Here is a 23,037-nt window from a genome sequence, read left to right on the forward strand (position 1 = left end):
TTGTATTTTTGAGTTCACCACCGGCTCTGACATTTCTCATAACTTTTCTTGTTCAACTAGATCATCTAGATTTGGTACTAGAATGGGGTCAATAGGAATTGATCCTACATAATCATTCACATGGATTTGTAGTTAACTAGCAAAGAGATAAAGGTGAGATTGAATAGTTGGTGGCTACACATGTATGCCACGATGAGCTTAAACATGGGATAGGGTGAACCCTGGAGGATATAGTGGTTCTCCCATACCAACCTCTTTCCCTGGTCTTGAGGTGCCAACAATTCTCTTACTTTTTATTGAACTAGATAGCAATTGCCTTAATTCAGTCATTTGTGCTTCAATATTTTAAACTCTTTCAATCTTAACAGCATTTTCCCCTTCCATAATTTGAGTTTGAGAATGAGTGTTATATCTGTGTAGGATTGATTAACTTGTGTTTTTTGGCCTCACTATCCTTAAACCTTTATTTATTAATGATGAATTAGAGTCCATGATATAAAATTATTATTGTCAATCTTTACTTAAATTAAATTGCATGCATGGAATGAATGTAATGCAAATTAGGGCATTGTTTTGGATCAATCTGAGCAAAAGAAACTTTTATTAACTATAAGAGTCTTTGTATATCACCTAATCATCCTTGCATTAAAATCATAAAAATATTTGACTTGAACATATTGCTCTTTAGCCTCAAGCAAAAAGTTCAATAATCTCTAACTACAGCCATGGGTTAGTATGATCTCTCATTCAAGTGTTTTTGCTTTTTCAATCATTCTGCTAGCTTTTTGGACAGATTTGTAGATTTGAAAACTCAAATGCTTTATGTACTACTGCCTTCTTAAAATTTTTAGTCTTCACATTTCTCAAGCATCCACTTCCAAGTTACAAGTATGGGTCTAACAATCTTTTTTTCCTTATCATTTAGTCAAAATCTTGTCTATGTGATTCTGATTGTTGACCAACTAAAGCTCCAAACTCATTAATTCCTTCTCCAAAGTTTTTTTCTCATTTTGCAAATCGAAGTTCCTATTATCTTCCTTCTTTAGTTTGACCTTTACTTCTCATTTTCTTTTTGACATTGGGCTACTCTTTTAGAGGTTCCTGAAAAATTTTATTTTCATGTGCGTTATTCTTTGGTGAATGTAACGATCACTGCCTTGTTATCTTGAGCCTTATTCTTCCAATATTCCACCATCTTTCTCAATTTTTCTATACCTTTCTTGGGTTCCTTCAAAGGTCTGATGTCCAATCTCAATCTTTTATTTTCATGATGAAAGTATTGTAAATCTTCTTTCAATACTTTTCACTCCTTGGTCAATTTCTGTATTGCATTATCTTTTATCATTAAATCATATCTCAATTGATTAACTTGATCTATCATTGTCATTTTCTCTTTCTCCAACTTTTTTCTTTCAATATCAAAATCTCGTTGGGTGATTTCAAAAGTCAACAATACCGACCTTAAAATGGGATTGGGCAACTTATCTAAAATATTAACTGGTAAAGGCCTAACTTTATTAACCCTTTTTATTCTCCATATAAGGTACCTTTCTGTAATATTATCTGAAACCTAGATGGGCTCATTTAATTAACCTATTTCCATGTCTTAATGATTTCTTGAACCTTTTTTCATATAACCAAGTGCCTCATAATCAAATTCAAATGAACTAAGTCCATAAATCATAGGGATGAACTAACGTAAGTGATACTGTCTCTAAATCATAAGAGGTGCATAACTTACTACCCTCATATTTTCAATAAGGGTACCCATGACTCATCTCCACAACCATATAAAATGGTCATAAAAAGCATCTATGGTGCCCTTTATGTTATATCCTTACTAGTAAGCTCTAAAAACAATGACATCTATTGACATTTTATCCAATCCCTTCGCCATTCCTTAGTGATAAACTCCTTAATGAGAACAAAATGAATAGAGAATGGCTAACATGATATCTTCTCTTTTCTCCAAAAATGACTTTTAAGCCAAATAAAAAGTAGCTAAGCACATCCTATGAATTGTTTCTCACCCTTCCTTCAACAAAAAATGAGCGATCTAATGGTCTCTGTTACAATTATCGGTGAAGGGTTTATACATTTATCCAATTGCTCGAAAAAGTCGACTGTTGAGGTTCTATACGTCCTAAAACCTTGGGGAATATCATCAACCCATACACAACCAAAACAAATGCATCCAACACCTGATCGGTATCATTATGCTTCTTTATATGCTCAAATAGAAAAGTCGATGAAATAGTCTTAACTCCATTCTTTTCCTTTTTATGCTTATCTATTTCCTTGACCCCTATTTGTATAATCTTGACTATTTTCTTCCTACACCCAGTGGTCTTCTGCTCTTTCCAATATATCCTATATTGATTAGCAGACTTTATTCGAAGCAAAGATGAATATTTTTCAATGGTGAAGGTCAAGTCTTGTAAGTTAAATATGAAACACCAATAAGACAAATCCCAAAACTATATCGCAGCTTTAACTAGTGCCTCATCAATCTTTACTAACATAAGTAATGCCATATCCCCACATTTTTTTGAAAAATACTCATTCTTTTCTATTCCTCATTGTTGCCATATAAACTTTAACTCAACTACATCATTTTGACTCAAATTCATGCATACCAACTATAAAAGTGTAGGTACATAACTATCCCTTAAACAATCTCCTTTTTTTTCTTAGGTGCCTAATTATCTTTTAACTTTTAAATAAATCTTGCTGAGGGTTGATGTCGTTGATGGCTTCATGAGTGCTTTTTTTACTGTTGACTGATCTAAAACAATTGCCTCTCTAAAATATATGATGCCTATATGATGTATACAGCAAGATTAAAACAAATAAAAAAAGTCAATATTAGTAATAAATAAATAAACAAACAAACAAACAAATAAATAAGTAATCAAGCATAGCATCTAATAGAGCAGAATATACATAGTGTCCTAGCTTTAGGTGATTTTCTTGATAAGGACGGCACAGCTCTATCTTAGGCTGGCTCTTTAGGGTTCCCGATATGCTGGGTTAGGATTTACATGTCTAAAGGTTAGTAGACTATTTCCTCACATCATCATCTATCATAAACTAGTAAGGTTCCCCTATCCTCACCCATTACAAGCTACTGACGAAAAGGATTCAATCTGAGTGGAAGTTTTTCACTAGTAAATGTAAAGGTTATCACCTCACAAGAGCGTAACTACTTCACTTCTTCCTAAAAAAGATGGAGCTCGAGTCTATAGCTCATGTATGTAAGTGAATATGCAAAATGTGTGCAAAGTGACATATTAATCAAAATATCATAACTAAATCATATCATACATAAATGATAAACACAAAATCGAAACAAAATAACTAACATGCAATTTATTTTACCTTGTACATATATTTTTTTGAAAAACTAAAATAGAGGGAATTAAATTAAATATCAAATAAAAAAAATTAAATCCAACAATTATTAATAGTGAATAATTAAAATTTTTGGCTTGGCCCTCAAAATTCTTTAGTGGAGTCGTCAAGTTGTCACAATGTAACAATCCAAAGACTCGATCACTAGACGTAAAATATTTTAAAATCATGAAAAATAAAGGAAGTCACCACTAATCTTTTTTTAAGGTATGATTAGTCACTCAAAAATTTATCTTCTTAATAAAACAATAAAACAAGTTTAAAGTTTTATAAGAAAGACAATTTTGGTCTACAAAAACAAATTGGGTTTGGGAGTCAGTTATGTGTGGGGAAGGATTAGCACCCTCACAATGCCCATAAAATTGATGTTAATTAATTATGCGCTATTTGCAATTTTGGATAAAAATGTTTCTCTATGTGAAATTTATTATAATTTTCTTTGTTTATAAGAAATAAAATTAGTTAAAAAAATCTTTTTTAAGGAATATTAAGAAAATCTTTAAATTAAAGAAATATCCTTGAAGTTTCTGACATAAAGGCAGAATTCAAAAATAATCTTTCTATTTAAGATTTATCATAATATTCCTTCTAAAAATAATAAAATAACATTATTTGTAAATGATAATCATTAATGACTCTTCAACATCTAGACAGAGTACAAATCAATTATATTTCACAAAATATTGTTTTAATTTTATTTATTCATAATTGAAAATTTTAAGAAAACTTTGATGTAAGAAAAAAGGAATATAATATGATTAATATTAAACAAACATAACTAAAGCAAACATATATGTATACATTATAAATGAAGACATTAATTTAATAATGAAACATATGCAAAATGATGATCAAGTATAGATTTAAGAATTGGGTTTTCCAATATAAAGAAACCACATGGACTCGCCAACATCTAAGCAGAGTTTGGGTGGAAATTCTTATATTTGAAATCCCGTCCTATTATCTTTTATTAATATTGTCTTTATACTTGCTAATTTAACAAAATTTATTTATTTTGAGTTATGAAGATGTATGAAAACTCTTAATGAAATAAATTTTATAAATACCCTAACATCTAAGCGGTATTCGTGAAAAAATTATTTCATAAAAGGTTTTCATGCAAATTCTTAAAAATTTTAAAAAGGGTTTGGGGTTTTAGGTAAATTTGGGTTTAAATTTTGAGAATTTATAAGCATCTTTAAAAGTCTCCAACATTTGGCAGACTTTCAGAGCAAGTCAATTGTCATTAAAAATAAATTAAAACTCTTTATGTAACTAATTATATCTTTTAGCATAAAATTATTATTACTATTAGTAAAAACTTCAAAATGCAAATAGCAATAAAGATACATAAAATGTATTCAAAGAAAATAAATGAATCAATTAAAAGCTAATACATGCACAAAAGAATTAGACATTCAAAACCTACATAATCCAAAAATAAACATAATTATCATGCTAAAATAATTATGCAATAGGATGCTTAAATATTCTTATACCCTAATTAAAATTATTATTGTTCATTATCCACTTTGACAATATTTTTTATTACTGTTATCAGATTTTCTAAAACAATGCAGTAACTATAATGCCATGCAATGTATGCAAAAATTTCTCCAATCCACAAGATGGTTGTGGGACCATGTAGTACACATAACACTTTGCCTACATCTACAAAGGATTCACACACTGAATGAAATGACATGAGCATGCAAGAAAGCCAAGCAAACAACACAATAATGGACACTTTGAAATCATGTGAAACTTGTCTTTTTTATCACTAAAAAATCAGCCCCTATAGTTTCAAAGCTTTCAACCATAAACTTCTTACATGTAAGGAAGCCAAGTTAATCAATAGAACAAAGGACCACTTGCAATACACATGAGACTTGTCCTTTTAAGCATTTAAAGACCAGCCTCCATGGTTCCAAAGTTTTTGACCATAAGCATGTTACATGCAAGAAAGATACTTTCAAGATTTATGAGAAAAAAAACTCTTAAACCGTGACTACTTATGGGAATCCAAGCATCACATTTGCTTATTCTCAATTGATTTCTCAATCTTTCATTTGTTTTGAACTTAGGCTACCAAAAAAAAAATTATTCATTTAAGATGGAAAAGCAAAGGTGGAAGAGTTTGTGGCATGGACCGTACGCTACTGTAATAAGAAGAAATATAAGTTATTCAATGATTCCAACTGGTTTCCAAGTCTTCATTTACTTTAGCTTAAGCTAACTAAAAGCTAAATATGAAGGATAGAAAAGCAAAGGGCTTTAAAATAGCAAAGCAATGGTGGAAAGATTTATGGAGTGAGCTGACTACTACTACCATTAAAGAAGGTAGAAGCTGTTTGGCAATACCAGCAAAAGGGAAATGAAATTTCAACCATTTTGTAACAAAAACATAGAACACATAAAGCCTTAAACTTCATCAACATTCACACCAAAGTCAAAGCATGTAAGAAACAAATAAGAAGACTTTGTAGAATAGGTCATGACAGGTGTAAGAATGGTGTAAAAACCATGACATAAACAACAACATATGCCCTTGTATAGGCTATCTCACATTTGAATTTTTTTTTCCCTTTTTTAACTTTTTTTTCTTTGGTGTTTTATGATTTTTATTTTTTATTTTTTACCAATAGCTTTTCTCCCTTCTCCTCCCTTTTAGCCAACCAACCCCCTTTCTCTTTAAGTCATTTGGTAGACCCCTCTCAAGATCAAGATCTCAATCTTGATCCATAAAGGCCCTTGGATAAAATCTCATCCAAGGGTCAAAACTTTTTTTTTCTTATTTCCAAGGAGCCACTTTTGGCTATTGGATCAAGATCAATGACAGATCCAATGGCCTTCATTACTCACTACCAAGGTTACATTTATGCTCTAAACCCATGAAAAAGACCATTTTACCCCATAGTGTAAAATTTTTAGTATTTAGGTTATTTTCTTATAAATCAATGTTTTCAAGCTCATTTTTGAGATTTTAAAACACCAAAAATCATTAAATATATTAAAATTGAAATCTAAAAAGTTTTGTGAAATTTCAAGCTCTAAAAGGCTAAATTATGAAAATACCCCTACAAAGGTATTTTGGTAATTTCATGCTTCCTAGGGTATTGTTGTGATTTTAAGTACACCAAAAATCATGAAATATTATAGAATTTAGATCTAGAAATTTTTATGAAAATCTGATCTCGAGAAGGTCAAATTACAAAAAAACCCTAATAAGGGTATTTTGGTAATTTCATACTTTTCGGGGTACTACTGTGATTTTAAATACACCAAAAATCATGAAATATTATAAAATTAATATCTAAAAAGTTTTACAAAAATTCAAGCTTGAGAAAGTCAATTTATAAAAATACCCCTTATAAGGGTATTTTAATAATTTTGCATTTTTCGGGGCACGATAAAAATTTTAGTGTTTTAAAAAATTTCAAATTCAATTTTAAACCACATTGATTTCAATCAGGGTTTTGAGTTTTGAGAATTAACATGGGCACTTATCCATTTTGACCAAGTTTTACGCAATTTAGACTTTGTTTGATTATATTTGACCCGAGTTGACTTTGAATTTCTGAATAAGTAAATTTGTGAGCTTTTTATGAATCGTAAATGGTCCTCCTAAATGGACTTGACCCATGTTTGCAAATGAGTCCCAAATTAATTATGTTAAAAAATGTCTCGAACAAAATTTGGTGTTTAGACAGTCCACGTTTAAAAATGGGTTTGAGTCAATTGCATTAAAACGTTTCAGATAATATTCATTATCTACACACTTGATAGTGTTCATGTTCACTACCAACCCTAAAACAATGTCTCCAACCTAATATTTCTAGCCTAAAACTTAAAGTCAAAATATGACAATGTTTGTTTTAATCTATGGGCTCAGGCCTCAACTGACCTAATGTAATCCGACCTGAGACTTTTATCAAAATGGATTCTTAAGTTAATTTGAGATATTCATGAACATTTAGGTGAATTTTTAGCTCACTTGAATTGAGCTGAAACTTTGGATTATTTAGGATCAAATCAACTATTGGCTGAATTATTGTGAATAATCTAAGCTAAGTTCGCAGAACTTAAGTTATGACGTCATCTTGTGAACAGTTAACTAAGCTTAAACTTTAAATTTAAATTAAATAAGGGAAAGTAAAATTGAACTAAAACTTGAACTAAACAATTTAGCTTTCCATTAATGTCAGTAGGTTAGTACAAAAATTATCAATTGATAAAAGTTTTGCAAAGTGATTTTTTCTGAGGTCACAACAAAAAAACTCGACCTCAACCTTAAATAAAAATTAACAAAAAGAAAGAAAAGAAAAGAACCTCTAAACATCAGCAGCGATAGTGTCAGTAGTAGCAACAGCAACATCAACTAATCCCTCATCAGCCTCGCGGCCTAGGGCTGCCTCAAACTCAATGTCTAATGCTTCATCTTCATCATTCTCATCTCCTTTCTCTTTTTTAGAACGATGTGGAGAGGGCTTCAATCTGATATTGTTCATGTCAATGTTAGAGAGGTTAAGGTTAAGGTCAGTAAATTTAAACTACACTTTATCTCTCTCTAGCTAAAAGGCACCGAGGACATTCTCTATGGAGAACTCCATTTAGAGCCTAAAGAATTCACCGTAGGCTTTGAACTCCTTAGTGGCTTTCTTTTTTACTTTTCTTTCTTCTTCTCACCAACCTTGAGCTTGGACATTAGCTTTGCAATTTTAGGTTGAACATCACCAAGTTTTAGCTCAGCCTATTCTTTCATGGACTTTGCTGAGGCTTTATCAATGTGCATGCTTTCTAGCTTGTTCGTTAGCTCATCAATCTTTTTTCTTTGCTTAGGCTCTTTTTTATGATAAGCACTAAAGTTGGACCTCACACTCTCTAAGGCATCTAAGCTCTTCTGATGCTCTTCACTCAAAATAGTTATGGTGGAGAGCTTGGCTGGTGTTGTTAATAAGCTTAGCATGGAGTTTTTGATAAACTACATAAGATGAACTCAAACTTAGCAAAATAAAAAATAAAGAGCAAGGGAAGAGCTGAGCTAAAGTTAAATAACACTTATTGCTATGAGAAACTGTGACCTTGCAGAACCTTCTGATCACATTGGGGTTCTCCAATAGGTTATCACCTGAAGTATACTCAAAGCATGTACAAACCTTCTCTGAGCTAGGCTTTAATACCCTGGCCTCAAGATTTTATAAAGTAGAAAAAGAAACTCGGTCCTCAATTTCTTTGTGAAAAGAAGAGCTACTGAAGAGAGCTCTCGATGTGTAGTTGTTTTATTTTTTTTTATGGCAAGAGAATGTTGAGCTGAAGAGCTCGGTTGCTTATTCACTGTTAGATTGATGACTTTATTTCCCTCTCAAGAGGGGCCACCAAGCTGGATCTTTTTATTTTGGCTTTTCTTAGGCTTAGACTCTTATTGGAAAAGGGAAAAGTTGAAGTTATTATTAGTTGACATTTTTACAAAACTAAGCTAAAAGTTAGAGAAAAAATTCAAACAAAACAAAGATCTTACGAGATTACCTCACACTTATCCCAGTATTTTATTTTATTTATTACTTTGAAGGAGGTCAGCTCATAGGTATCTATGATGAACTTCCCTTATGGGTACACTCTATTATTTTATCTCGATCAAAAAGTTCCAAGACAAAGAGAGCAATAAGTACATCTATAAAATTGTTGGGCTCATTTATTATCTCCCAAGCTTTAACCTTGACCTCGATCTCATTATCTTTATTTTTCTTTTATTTTTAAAGGTAGAGGAAAAGTGCTTCTAGTTTTTTATAGTGCTCGAATAGTCAGCGAAGCCTTCTTATTTTGCCAAGCTGTGATATAAAATCACCTCTTATTACTGGAATGCTTTTTAATAAAAAAAATTCCCTGAATAGAAGGAGGTAGAGAAGAAAATCTAAGTGTTGACAAAAATTAACAAAATGTACTATGTATCATATTGAGTTAGGGGTCAGCTAAGTGGGTGTTAAATTATAAAAATTAAAAATTAAAACAAATAAAAAATAAAGATTAAACCTTAGACTGACCATAAATGAATCATAATATACCCAAAGCCAATGTTGCTCCAGTTTATCTGTGACCTAATTTGAGGAGTTCGGCATTAGTAGACTATACCCCTCCTCAAAAAAGCAAAAGTTCATTCCCATAGCACAAACGTGATAAGCTAAACACATATTGGGATAGTCCTTAAGATTGGCATTGGCTTTTAGTTCCCTCCTCATGTCCTTAAAGATTATACCTAGGTTACAAGGAGTATATATAGGAACCTCGACCAACTCATCTTGTTGCGAAGACTCCCTTCCTCGCTATCACTTTCCCTAGTAGAGGCATTCCTCTCATCATGTTTCTCCTCAGAGCACTCCTCATTATCAAAGCCTTCACCTTCAAAAGACTTGAACTTTTGAGCAGAAGCAGGATTTCAAGTTGGAGGAGTAGGGGAGAACATCACGACCTCAAGGGAAAAAAAGGGAAGAAAAGACTCCTCAAGATAAATGGTGATGTCAACAAAAGTTAATCGAGGAGGAATAAAAGAAATGATGATAGCATTTATGGGTGGACGACCAGAAAAAGAAGAAGGTTAATAAGATTGGACCTTAGAAAGAGGAATTGCCAAATATAAGTGAATGTCAACCGTAAAAGATGGACTTACCTAAGAAACAGGAAAATGAGGTGGATTTTCCAAATTAAAATCTATCTGAGTACACAGCTCTTCCGTGCTCAGAATCCACTCCCCTCTTGCTCGAGTATTCTCATCAACCTATTGTTGCACTACCTTAGACATCAAATTAAGCTAATAGGCCATTTTACGGTAGTCTCGACCCCCAATGGTCAGTGGGACCATATCGTCTTCATCTTATCTAAACCAACCTCCTCTAGCCTCTACTAAAACTCCCTACCTCTCTAGAACTAAAACTAGAAAATGTGATGAAAAAGGTACATACCAAGGAAAACGGAGAGAATGGATAAAAAGAGAAGAATAATAAGGTTGGAAAATAGCTTAAAAACTTTTAAGGTTAGAAAATTTAAGTTAAATGAAAAGCAAAAAAGCAAAAAGGGTAAAAAATGAAAGCCCCAATAGACTTTTATATAGCCACACCTTTGATCATATAGACGGCCTAAATTGTGTCACATGTCAAAACATCATTGAAAGATGTTTTTTCACCTTTCTCGTTCTAAATTTTACCACCCAAACTACCTCTTTCCTCATTTCATGTGACCTCAACCACTTAACCCGATCAAACGGCTAGACTAAACGGATCTCTAGGTCGAACGATTTAGTGAACTGACTATCGATTCATTATCAAAGTTTAAACAAAGATTCAAGTTCAAGTTTTTTAAAAAAATGTCTAAGTCTCATATCAGCCAAATGAATTCCTCAACCCTTCCAAACCTCTCTTCCTAATCTCGAAACATATCAAATAAAAAACACCTCAACAATTTTCAAACCATCCATATATTTATCCCAAAGCACAAGTGCAAGATAAACTCACAATAGGTCGACATATGTCACAGCACCTCAAGCTTAAATAAACGACAAGTTGCCCTTTTATGCTGGTCTCCAAGTTAACCTTGGCCGTAAGAGATCAGATTCCCCACGGCCCCCCCTTTTAGCTGGCCAACCTACATAAAAATGAATTAGCTGCACACCCAACAATCTGATACTCAGATTGCTTGGTGGGAGGACAGAATACTGGGGGTGGTCCAAAAGGCATGATGGTGTTTCTCCCTATTAGAGATTCATGGCAAACAACCAAGAATATTTCAAACATTCATGTTCAGTGCCACATCAGCTCGACCACATCATTGTTGTCCCCTTTTGGTTCATTATCTCTCATTTATAAATATAGAAATCCAAGTATTATTATCTCGAGTTGCATCTTACCCCAATTCTATACTTTTCTCTCTGTCATTATGATAATACTCATTGCCTTTGCACCTAATCACTCTTTTCCCTTTTTTGCCCTTTCAAAAATACTCCCACGATGAAGCTCAGCACAAACACCACTGTATTTGTATGTAATATCTTTTTGTTCTTGTTGTTGTAGTGCTAATCCATGAACTACCGAAATGCTAACGAGAATGTAGGTTAGAAGTTCCCAGCACGGATAAATTGGATTCTTTTTCCTTTTCTTTTTTGGGGATTGTTCGTTCTCACCTAAAATTCTATTATTTTCTATCAATCCTTCCGTACGGATTGTGTTCTACAAGTAGTAGGTTGCAATTCCCACAAATTTGCAGGATTCAGTATCTAGCGAAACAGATGATAAACAGTTCATAAGATGCTTGTTTACAATAATAAGTGCACTATTTTGGAATTTAGATGAGTATTTCACAGACTACATTCATCTTTTCTTGGGCACTACATTTGACCAGTTTGACCTACTATAAGATTTCTTCAAGCAATTGACTAAGAACCATAGTATCTGAAAGTTAAAATAAGCAATTATTTGGACGATATGGATTGCACTTGAGCTTGGAATCCGGACCCTAAGCCTAACTTTCTAGTTTGTTCCCATGGCTTGTTCTAGTTTTATCTAGCAAATGTTCCTATGGCTTGCTGTTCAGAATAAAATCCTTAGCAACGAAAACAGATGGAAAAGATCACTCTTTCCCAATACCAGATGAGGCCTCTGTGATGATGACAACGAATCTACTATTCATATCTTGAGAGATTGCAAGGACTCTGATAAAATATGGCACACCCTCCTGCCTCTCGACTGTCCAGGTGAGTTCTTTTCTTTTAACTAGGAAAAATAGTTCACCCTCAACCTCAAAAGATGGAAAAATCTGAAGGTGGACAACTGAGATTGGCCTATTGTGTTTGCTAATGTTGTAGGGATGATACGGAAGTGGAGAAATAGAAACATCTTTGATAATGCAACCATCCCGCTGGTTTGCAAACTTGACTCCATTCATAAAATGTTGAGAGAATGGTACAATCTCGAGATTGATAATACCACGGATAAGAAGAAAACAAGAAATTCTGCTTTCATGGGCCAAGTCACCTCCAGGTTGGGTCAAAATCAATCCTGATGGCTGTTGGAACCAACAAGAGTGCAAAGCTGGAGCTAGGGGAGTGTTAAGGATATGAAACTGGATTGCATGCTTTTCTGGCTTTCTTGGTAATTGTAATATTGATGCTGCTGAACTTTGGCCCTTATTTCATGGTATTATTCTGGCAAAAAAAACTAGAAATTATCTATGTTGAAGTCAAATCGGACTTTCTTATCGCTATAAGATATATTGAAAAAGACGTCCGACATAATCATCCACTTTATCATCTTGTTGAAACCATTCAAGAGGTGTTCAAAGATAGCTGGGAGTGGACTATTCACCATGTGCCTAGAGAAAAAAAATTTTGCTCCAGATTGGATGGTCAAATGAAGTCTCAATCAACCTCCTGATTTGAATGTCTTTCAGAATCCACCTTTTAAAAATAAAATGATCCTCAACGTGGATGTTGTCAATACTCTCAACCTTCGTGTGAGGTTTCACAGAGGTGTTCCCAGCCACGTCCTTTCCTAATTGGGTTTTTGCCCCATATTACACCCAAAAAAGAGTTACCTGTCAGCTGCCAGCTCCAATAATTGCAATCACCAGGAATTCCTTCCATCCTAACAGTTACTGCAAAAAGTTTAACAAGCAAAAGCCACAGATTGGAGTTTAATGAAGAGATTTAAATTGTAACCGTAATTGCGTTTTCAATTGTATTACGTTTACGGTGATTATGGACATAATGAATAAAATAATGATAATTGTGTTTATTGCAGTTATAAATTTTTTTTAATTTTAAACAACTTATCATAAAATAAAACAAATAATAATTATAAACATGTTTATTATATTTAAAGTAATTTATAATATTTTAATTCTTTCATTTTTATATTGAAATATCTATTTTACATTTTTTAATTTTGAGTCATAAATCAATATATATATATATCTATAATGTTGATCATTAATATATCCATGAATTTTGTTAATATAAATGTTATAAATGCTTATGATTGATGACAAATTATCATTATGAAATTAATATTATTAATTAATCTAATTAAAAAGAATAATAATGAACATTTAAATATTTTTAAGTACAATTATTAAGGTAAATGGATTAAAATATAATTATGTGATATAGATACATATAAAAGCACTTGTACATATCATCTCTCATTTTCTTTCAAAGTTTTCATCTAAAATTTAAAATCTTCAAAACATTCTCCAAAACTTATTTCCCATCCTTTACTTTTATTCTAAAACTTTTTATCTAAAAATATTAAGTATAAAAAAAAAATTAATAATAAATATACTTAATAATATTAAATTTTTATTATAACATTATTTTTTAGATAATTAAAAATTAAATTCACTATTTAATAACAAAAAACTCTATTAAATTTTTATCCAAATCATAAAAAAATTCAAATACTCATTTCCTGAAAAGTAAAAAAAAGAGTTGATCAAAATAAAAAATAAAAATCAATTTATATCTGACATCAACCTTCCTCTTATTTTTTTTCTTTTTGTTCACTTTACTTTTTCATCCCAAAACAAAGTCACTTACAACTCTATCCAACCTTCTTTTTATCTTTCCCTCAAGTAATTTCAACTCTTTCTCTTCCGTTATATTGATTTGGGAGCTGTTTGTAATTGTTTTACGGGATCATACAGTTTTTAAGTTGTTGAACTCAAGAATCCCATAAGGCGACAAAATGGATTTGTCGGTTTAAAGGTTGGTTCTCTTACTGGAACTCTATTTTTATATTGCCTCTGTTTTGATTATTTTGATTGAGACTTAAATTTAATTAAACAGTATAGACTTAAGGCATAGATTTTTTATCGTTTTGAGACGTGTTTTCCTTTTATTTTATGAAAGAAAAGCATAAATAACGACTTTAATGTCTTGTTACAACTATTTGTTTCCGTTGCGAGGTTATTTGCAGCCACAAACAGTAGTTATGGGTGTAAATGCCAATCATACTCTCATCGCGGGTAAATAACAAAAGTGGTAGACAACACCACCACTAGATAACGACCGTTATATCACGTTGCTAGTGCTATTTAAAACCTTAACTTTTAGAAGGAAGACCGGTCCACTTCGCAAGCTAAATAATTGCTACCATTTCAATTTGCCAACATCTGTCTAATTGCCTCCTACTACAGACAATCTGCTTAACTCAGTTTAAAGACGTAGAACGCAGAACTTCCATTCTATTAATAGAACTTAAGTAATAAATTCAGCTCAGATTGAGAAAATATAATTAAGACTGCAAGCGAAAAGAAACTTCAGTGGCACATACAAGCCATAATTTCTGAAAGATTGTGCAGGAATCCTGTCTGAATAAAGTGGAAAATGCAAAATCAAGAATTCCTAAATGATATCCACGCAATTAGTGTAAAGGAACTAAATCAAATTAAAAGCATTCAAAATACAAAAAAAGCAGGTCAATATGTATGGAAGCCAAAAACTTAATAATATATTCATATCAAAATAAAAAAAATCAAGACGAGTAAAATAAAATGGCATCAAAGATATGGACCAGATCATGCAGCAGATATAGGTGTTGCAAGCAGGAAATCAATCTTTCTTTCTCTTCTTTAAAGAAAAGTCAGTTTACAGAACTAATCAATTAACTTATGAGTCCTAATTTGAAGGGTAAATAATTAAATTACAATATAATGACATAGTCCCTGAAATTAGCAAGCGTTTCACAATGATGTTAGTCTGTGCTGCAAACTCGCTACTGTTTCTTCTCATCGGATACACCAGTTTCCACACGGTTCTCAAATCCATGATAAGGAACTTCAACCATTGGCCTGGGAAGTGGACGTCCATCAAACTCTCTTGGGAAGCATTCAAAGTCAGGGCCAAAGTTGAACTTAACCTCACAGTTAGGCTGATTGGGAAGGGTATACATTGAAGCAGCAGGATAGTAACGACCTCCAAACAAATCCTTGAAAGCAACTCCTTGGCATACCCCATTTTTGAAAAAAGAAATTTCACTTCCTGCATGAAAGGTCAATATTTGTCGGCAGCAAATAATGAAACTTTAAGCATACCAAATGAAAAGCAGCATTTCCCGCTAACTGTAAATAGTCTCAACAAGTCCCCGTCAAACAGAGAAGAATAAATAGTCATTTCAGTGGCAAGTGTTAAAAAATTGCATCTATTTCATTTCACGCATAACAGCTAGAATTCAGTGCTTGTTCAAAGAGTCTTTCCAATGGCCTGCCCAAACAGGTTAAGCGAGTTAAAAACTGCATAACAGCATGCCATGCCAGGTTTGAGCAAACAACCCAATTATTTATAAAATGTTTTATGAAGGGTTCACTTGGAAATAATACCATGACCAGGTTTAACAGGTAAATATAGCAGAACCAATTTGACAGTTTCAAGTAGCTTCAGGTTAGACTAATTGTTTTAAGTTTACCCATTATTGGATGCCTTACTGTAGAAAAAGGGCCAAAAAGAGAGAACCTAGCACCCTAAGCAATGACCATACAAAAGCCAGAATCCAAATTTTTAACCAAAATCACACAACAGAGTTCACTGTATTCTGATCAGACATTTCTTTCAAATCTTCCAAATGATTTATATTAGTGTGGGATACAGCAAAGTCCAACAGAATCATATAAATATGAAACATAAAATTGCACTGCACAGACCTTCAATATGTAACTTTTCACTTTTCGGAATCCTGCTTAAAGGGCTCATATCTTGCTATATCTTTTCATAATAATCAAAGGCAAAGACACACAATGAAAGCTAAAATCAAAAGGTAATTAACATACATGCTCCTCTGTCAGTACAAATGTCTGCCAGCAGATTCTACCTAATTTTCTATTCAAAGACAACATTGGCATGCACCAGCAGGCTGGTGAAATACCAAGTAAAAGATAGCAAAATCTAGTAAAATAGTTGTATTAGATTTCCAATGGAAATTTTCATTTGATTCTGATTTGTAAATATAGTAGCAATGAGTTGAACATTACTTGGAAGCAATATACGCTGCACAAGTCCTGTAGCTAGCATGCAGTGAACTACAAGTCCCAACACAGATGCCTGCTGTCAAATTTTAATGAATTACTTTCTTAGGGTTTTCAAATGTGAAAGATCAATAGATAAAGGTTTCAAATCAATATTTCTCTGGTCTATGTAGTTGTTGGGTTTGGCTTGATGATTTAGTATTTATTAAACTAGCTAGAAATGCAAGGGATATTGGACTGGACTGATAATCTCGAGCATTAAGGGCCATTTTGACAAATTCAAAAGAAGTTTGGAATTGAGTATTCTCATTTCAATTTTATGACTTGAAAGAAACTGCAGATTCTTTATCCTATGATTCGCCTACCAAGATATAAGAAATATTTCCCACCTTCAAACCATTAATTTAGCCACCATTACCAATAAAGCCTTGCAAAAAAAAAAGCAGTTTTATAACACTCCTATCAATGCCATAAACATGTAATAATATTTGAAATTTTTTATAGTAATTTATAAAATTGATTAAAAGGTATCTTAAATCTTTCATATACCCAACTTGTCATTAATCAGATTATTGTTCTGGAAAGTATCCAATTTAAAAGCAGCCAAAATAGTGCCAGCTTGAAAGCAAATTGAAAAGGGAAGCAGATTTAAAATCATCAAGACAATCAATCAAAAGAACAAACGGTAGAATCATTAAATAAGTTTAGGAGATGCACAATGGCATATTGGGACTGAGATCATTTTTTTCTTAAACTCTTTAAAGCATTAAAATTCAAAAATTCCATTCTAAGGTAAAGCCAACGTGTGTGTCCATATAAATAAATATATATATATATATAGATAGATATTTATATAATCCAATCCATTCAAATCCAATGCTCAAAGAACAAGCTTTAATCAGAATACTAGGAGAACTTACCAGGCACCACTTTAGGCGGCTCCTCCTTTGCATCGGGGGCGCACACATACCTCTGTCCTTTATACCAAACCAAATGGGGTGCCTTGGGAGCAAATGGCCCACCTTCTGGTAAATTTATATAAAACCCAGTAACATCTCCTTCCTTATACCCCTCTGCCCCATACTTCTCTCTCAAAGCCTTATGCACCTTACTCCCATCAATATCTCTATAACCAAAGCTATTGCCATCGTAGCCTACCGGCGCCTGCAAGTCCCCTTTCTCTGTAGACCACCCAAGCCGTGTATGCCCCGTCTCCCCCAACTTCACCACCTTAATTTCAAAGTACCAAGCTCCTTCCACCACCCCTCTTGTGGCTCTAACCATTCTATACCCCTTTGTGCTTCCTGCACTCATCCTATCCTCACTTAACTCCACTTTTTCGGCTTTATAAACCTTGGAAAGACATATTATCATATCTAGGCTATCGTCCCCTTTGTCCGGGAATCTCGGAACTGGGGTTATCAAAACCGTGTCTTCCGCATTCCCAGCATTCTGGTTATTCACTTTGCTCTTCTTTTTCCCTTTTCGTGACGTTTTCGTCACCCAAACATTATTGTTCTTCTTCTTAGACTTCTTTGTTGCAGTTGCTTTCGTCGCAGGGGAAGGATTTGATGGGGCATTACCGTTATTGTCTTTGTTTTCGGCAGCGGCAGAAGTGGGGTTATCATCGTTTATTGTGAGGATTGAATTAGGGAATTGGGGAGTAGTTAAGGATGAGAGTTGTTTTTGCTTTTTGGGCGGAGGTTCTTCTTCTTCATCATCGAATTCATCGTCGTTTTGGGGAACTTTAGGTCGGTTTTGGGTGTCGTCAGAAGCCGTTGTCGTTGTGGTGGTGGGATCTTCTTCGGAGAGTGAATCGGAGGAGGCCGGGGCGAACTGGGTGGTTTCGGGTTTGCTGGTCGTGATGTCGTTTGGAATTTGCTCAATGCCGGTTTCGATTTCCATTATGGGCTCGACGTCGTCTTCAAGTACAGTATCGTATCGAGGATTGCGAGTGGCGGGTGGTTGCCGTGGTGGAGGAGCGGAGGTGGAAGGTGGTGATTGGGGGGCGATTTCTTCGTTGTCTTCGTCTTTGTAAGTGGCTTGAAGAGAGTCCATTGAAGTGGAAAAGTAGAGGTTTTGTGGGGGAGTTTTGGATTTGTTGGAGAAAAGGTTAAATGAAAGTTTTAAAACAGAATGGAGAGAGTTTTCGAGAAAGAAGATGGAAAATTTGGGTGTGGGTTTTGGGCTGAAATTGCAACTAGGAGGTAGAGGAGAGTGAGAGGAAGTGGAGGCACTACTAAGGATTTTACAAGGAAAGAAAGAGTGAATTTTGTTTCAGGCTTGAGGGCACTTGAGATTTTGCTTAACTTTCAAACGGATTTTGGGTTTCACTTAAACTCAGTCTTTTTTTTTTTTTTTCTGATATCCCAGTCTTTCAAGATTTGAATATAGTTGTTAAAATAAAAAATTTTAATACTATATCAGTAAATCATACAATTATTATTTAACGATTTATTTTATTCATGCAATAATTTTTCTTTTTCTTTTTTGTTTTATTCATGCAATAATTTTTTCTTTTTATTTTTTTTAAGTGGAACCTAATGTTATGTTTGAAAAGATAATGGGATGCAGGTAGTATGTCTCGTAGAAATGTAAATGATATATTAATACTTACAAATTATTTAGATTTAATTCGAATAAAATTTGAATTCGGTTCAATTATTATCAAGTCGAGCTTGAGTTCAAACTCGAGTAGCTCAATTTATTAATCGAGTTAAGTTCAAGTATTTTTATACCTGATTTGAATAACTTGTGAGCTTAATCGAACTTTTATATTTAAATATATTTTTATTATTTTAATTAATAAAATATTTCAAACTCGAATTCAAATTCAAGTTCGAGTATAATAATCGAGCTTTTATCTAATATTAGAATCAAATTTAGTTTTATATGTTAATGGAGCTTAATTAAACGAGTTCGAGTAACTCGATTTTTATCTTGAGTCAAGCTCGAGCTAAAAAAATAAAACTCGATCGAGTTTAAACTGAATTTCAAATCTTAAATTTCGAATCAAACTTAAGCTTGAATTTAATATTATATTAACTTAAACTCAATCAATTACACCCCTAATGCTTCCCATTTCAATGAATCACATTAACCATGATTGTATTATATTATCCATCCAAACAAACTTTATTCAAATAGTAACAATGTGGTAAGCTTAAACATTAGATATGAATCGAGCTTAGTTTATGTAATACTTATGAGGTAAAGTTTAAGTTTGAATATGAGGGTTGAATTAGAATACTCATTTTTTTATCACGAAGTCTTTTTTTTTTTTTTTCTTTAGAGGGAAAAATGAAATGATTAAAATTATGAATGATTTTTAAATTATAATAAAATATTTAATATAATATTTGAATTTAAAAAATTTTTAATATGATATTTAAATTATAAATTTATTAATTAATATTAAATGTATTTTTAATATGATTAATTTTAAATGATGATATATGATGCACAAATAATTTTTCAAATATCATATTAATTAATAAATTTATAATTCAAATATCATATTAGATATATTTGAAATTCAAGTATTATATTAAATATTTTATTATAACTTAACATTAAATCAAAATGAAAAAAGGTTAGTCAAGCCGAGAACAACAATAACTTGGTCCGATGTTAAAAGGAAAGGAAGATCCGACATAGTTCAATATTTATTCTAATTGTTTTAGTAGTTTGAAGGAATGAAAATATTGTTATTTAAATTACAAAGCTGGCTATCACAAAAGACTTGTTGTGCTGTTGAAGAATTTCCACTTTAGTTTTGCCTTCTAAGTTTTGTATTGATTTAAAGATGGAGCCTTCAAAGATAAAAGAAAATGATTTTAATAGAAGCTGTAAATGTTATTTTGTATTTATTAATTATGGTATGCAAAAAGGCAATTGAAATATTTTTAGGAGATAACGAAACTTTGTTTGAAATTACTTTATATTTTTTATAGCAACTACTAAAAATCTTTAATGTGAGATGAAACATTTTATTTTGAACAAGATTTTCTATAATAAATAATGTTAAAACACTTGCTTTTATTTGAGAGTTAATTGGAGAAAGATGAGAAAATTGTCTAGAGAATTTCTAGATTTGTTTTCTTTCTGAAAATATGCTCAATCATCTCTATTTATTCTATTTTAAAGATTAAATTTAAAAGTTATGATCCTTTAATTATGTTGTTTCAATTAATAAATTTGTTATTTCATTAAAAATGCATCTTTATGAATAATTGTAATTATAATTATTCATCTTTTATTAGTGAAAAATCGTTTCACAAATGAGTATATATTTAAAAAAAAAAATCATTCATTCTCAGCAAAATAAACATGATTTTTGAGTTAGAGCATTCGAATGCTTAACCATACTTTCTAATTCTCCTTTATATTTTGCTTTTAGAATACTTTTTCAAAGTAGAAAAATCAACTGCCTTGACTAGGGCGGTCGACTGCCTTTCAAACAAAAAGTCAGCATTCGAATGCCAATATTTTGAAATTCAAATACCCTAATTGAAAGACTCAAAAAGAAAGTTAACACTCAGTTGCCTATGTTTAGGCATTCGAATGCCTTAGCGCTTGAATTCATGTAAACTAATTAGTTCTTCCATGCTTCCAAAGCTTGTTTCAAGCCTCATTAATCCTTGGCTTTTGAATTCCTTTATTAAATATCATACTTAACCAAAGTAGAAAGTATTTCCCACAAATATAATTAGATCTAAGAAAATTTTTCCAAATGAAATTCAATTAATTTCTTATTTGGTGCACAAGTTGCAATTATAGATACTGACTACTAAACTATGGTTTTGTTTTCCCCTTTTGATACACTAGAATAGAAGTGATCATGCTCGCTACAGAAATTTTTTTACTTTTTTTTTTAAAATATATTATAGAATTTTAGTATTTTCTTGAATAAATTATATAACTTAATTGTTTTCCTTAATAAATTATAGAATCCAAGTGTTTGAAAATTTTACACTAAATAAAAGAAAATTATGCTAAAATATTGTCAATCACTTGTAAAATACATAAAAAAAAAAAAAAAGAAAATACAGGCATCATGAAGAAAGTGATTCCAAAACATAGTATTCACCGTATATCCTTTCATTGCTTGCTTATTTTACAAAAGAAATCATTACTTGATTTTTGTAGGTATATGCGGACTTTCTTGTAAAGCTCAACATATTCACTAATATCAAATATTAATCTAACATTACAAGAGAAAGAGTTAAATTATATTCGAAAAGGAAAAAAAAAGTTATACCCAAGAAAAAAACATAGTTGGCTAGTCAATTCTATGCACCAAACGGGAAAAAGAATAGAGTATCACTGCATTTTCGCTGCTTTCAATGTCTTTAAGAAGCAAGAAAATCTGTTTTGTTGATAAAAATTCCTTCATGAACAAATATATTTTGGTGACCAATATTTGGATTTAACAACAAATCGCCTGAGAGATTATGGGTTTAATTCACATGATGATAGGTAAATTTAATAATTTATGTATTTATATCATATATAAATCTAATAATTTATGAAGATGGATAAATTTAATAATTCATGACAATTAAATATCGAATAAACATTTAAGTTTAGGTGGTAGCTGGACTCTTGAACATAGTTATTGTGAGAAAGGAATGGACCAAAAACATCAGCCTTTGATCAAATAAGACTGCACCAAGACCACCCATTTAGAACCCAACTGATAGCAAATAGAACGCAAGTGCTTCACCACAAACAGTCTATTCTAGATATCCATATCTTTGAACTCCAATTCCCCTTCAGCTTTAGGGATATAAAAGATGTTGCCAACTAACTTTTGCCCTTTTTGCATTGCTCTCATCGCCCTTCCATTGAAATCCAAAACACAATTAGATTATCTTATTGACAACTTTCTTGAGTATGATCGAAATATTACAATAAAACTTTTGAATACTAAACAAGACTTATTAAAAAAAAAAAAAAAAAGACTTGATAACCTGCCCACTAATCTTCCTTGTAATGTTATGAACCGATGATCAACGGTACTTCTCTACCAATTTTCCTATGACAAGGGAACTCTCAAATATCTTACAAGAAGGATCTAATAGAAAAATCACTAATTGTCTATCATAACATATAGATCCGTAGATCTACTACTAGACATAGATTAGAGGAGTCGTCACCAATCTTTTTTGTTTAAATATGATTGGTCACCTAATCAAATCTATCTCATTTAAATATGAGTCTCAAAACTGATTTAGATATCTTTAAATAGTAGATTTTGATTAATGAAACATGATTTTTTTGTTTAGGAGTGCAGTTACGCATAGGGAAGGTTATAGCACCCCCACAGCGCCCATTCAAAGGATTACTAGTTTAATTTCAAATTATCCAAGCCTTAAATATGTTTGTAATTTATCAAAATATTTAATATTAAGAATTAATCTCAAAATTGTCCTGATAGTTTGGTAGCAATTTAGGATGATTCTCTCACCTCATGAGTACTCATAAAAACTATTGTCCCACTTCGAAAAAACTCCGTCGTTAAATTCATTATAATATTTTATTCAAAAAAATTAGTAAAGTCTTCCAATAGTTTAGTGAGATTTACTTTGAAGCAAATCTTTCAATAATTTGATGAGATTTTTA

General features: G+C 32.0%; 1 protein-coding gene across 1 annotated transcript; it reads right to left on the reverse strand.

The window, feature by feature from the left end:
- Positions 1-14,985: 14,985 nt before the first annotated feature.
- On the reverse strand, positions 14,986-18,745 carry LOC111301159 (protein TRAUCO). The gene is made up of 2 exons (XM_089762080.1): positions 17,334-18,745; positions 14,986-15,433 (listed from the first exon to the last, which is right to left on the reverse strand). Exons 1-2 carry the CDS (start codon positions 18,469-18,471, stop codon positions 15,168-15,170), a joined length of 1,404 nt encoding a protein of 467 aa, XP_089618206.1. The 5' UTR covers positions 18,472-18,745; the 3' UTR covers positions 14,986-15,167.
- Positions 18,746-23,037: the final 4,292 nt, after the last annotated feature.

The sequence above is a fragment of the Durio zibethinus genome, chromosome 6 (genome assembly GCF_047325235.1).
Source record: "Durio zibethinus cultivar Kanyao isolate XHJ-2024 chromosome 6, ASM4732523v1, whole genome shotgun sequence".
Lineage (NCBI taxonomy): Eukaryota > Viridiplantae > Streptophyta > Magnoliopsida > Malvales > Malvaceae > Durio > Durio zibethinus.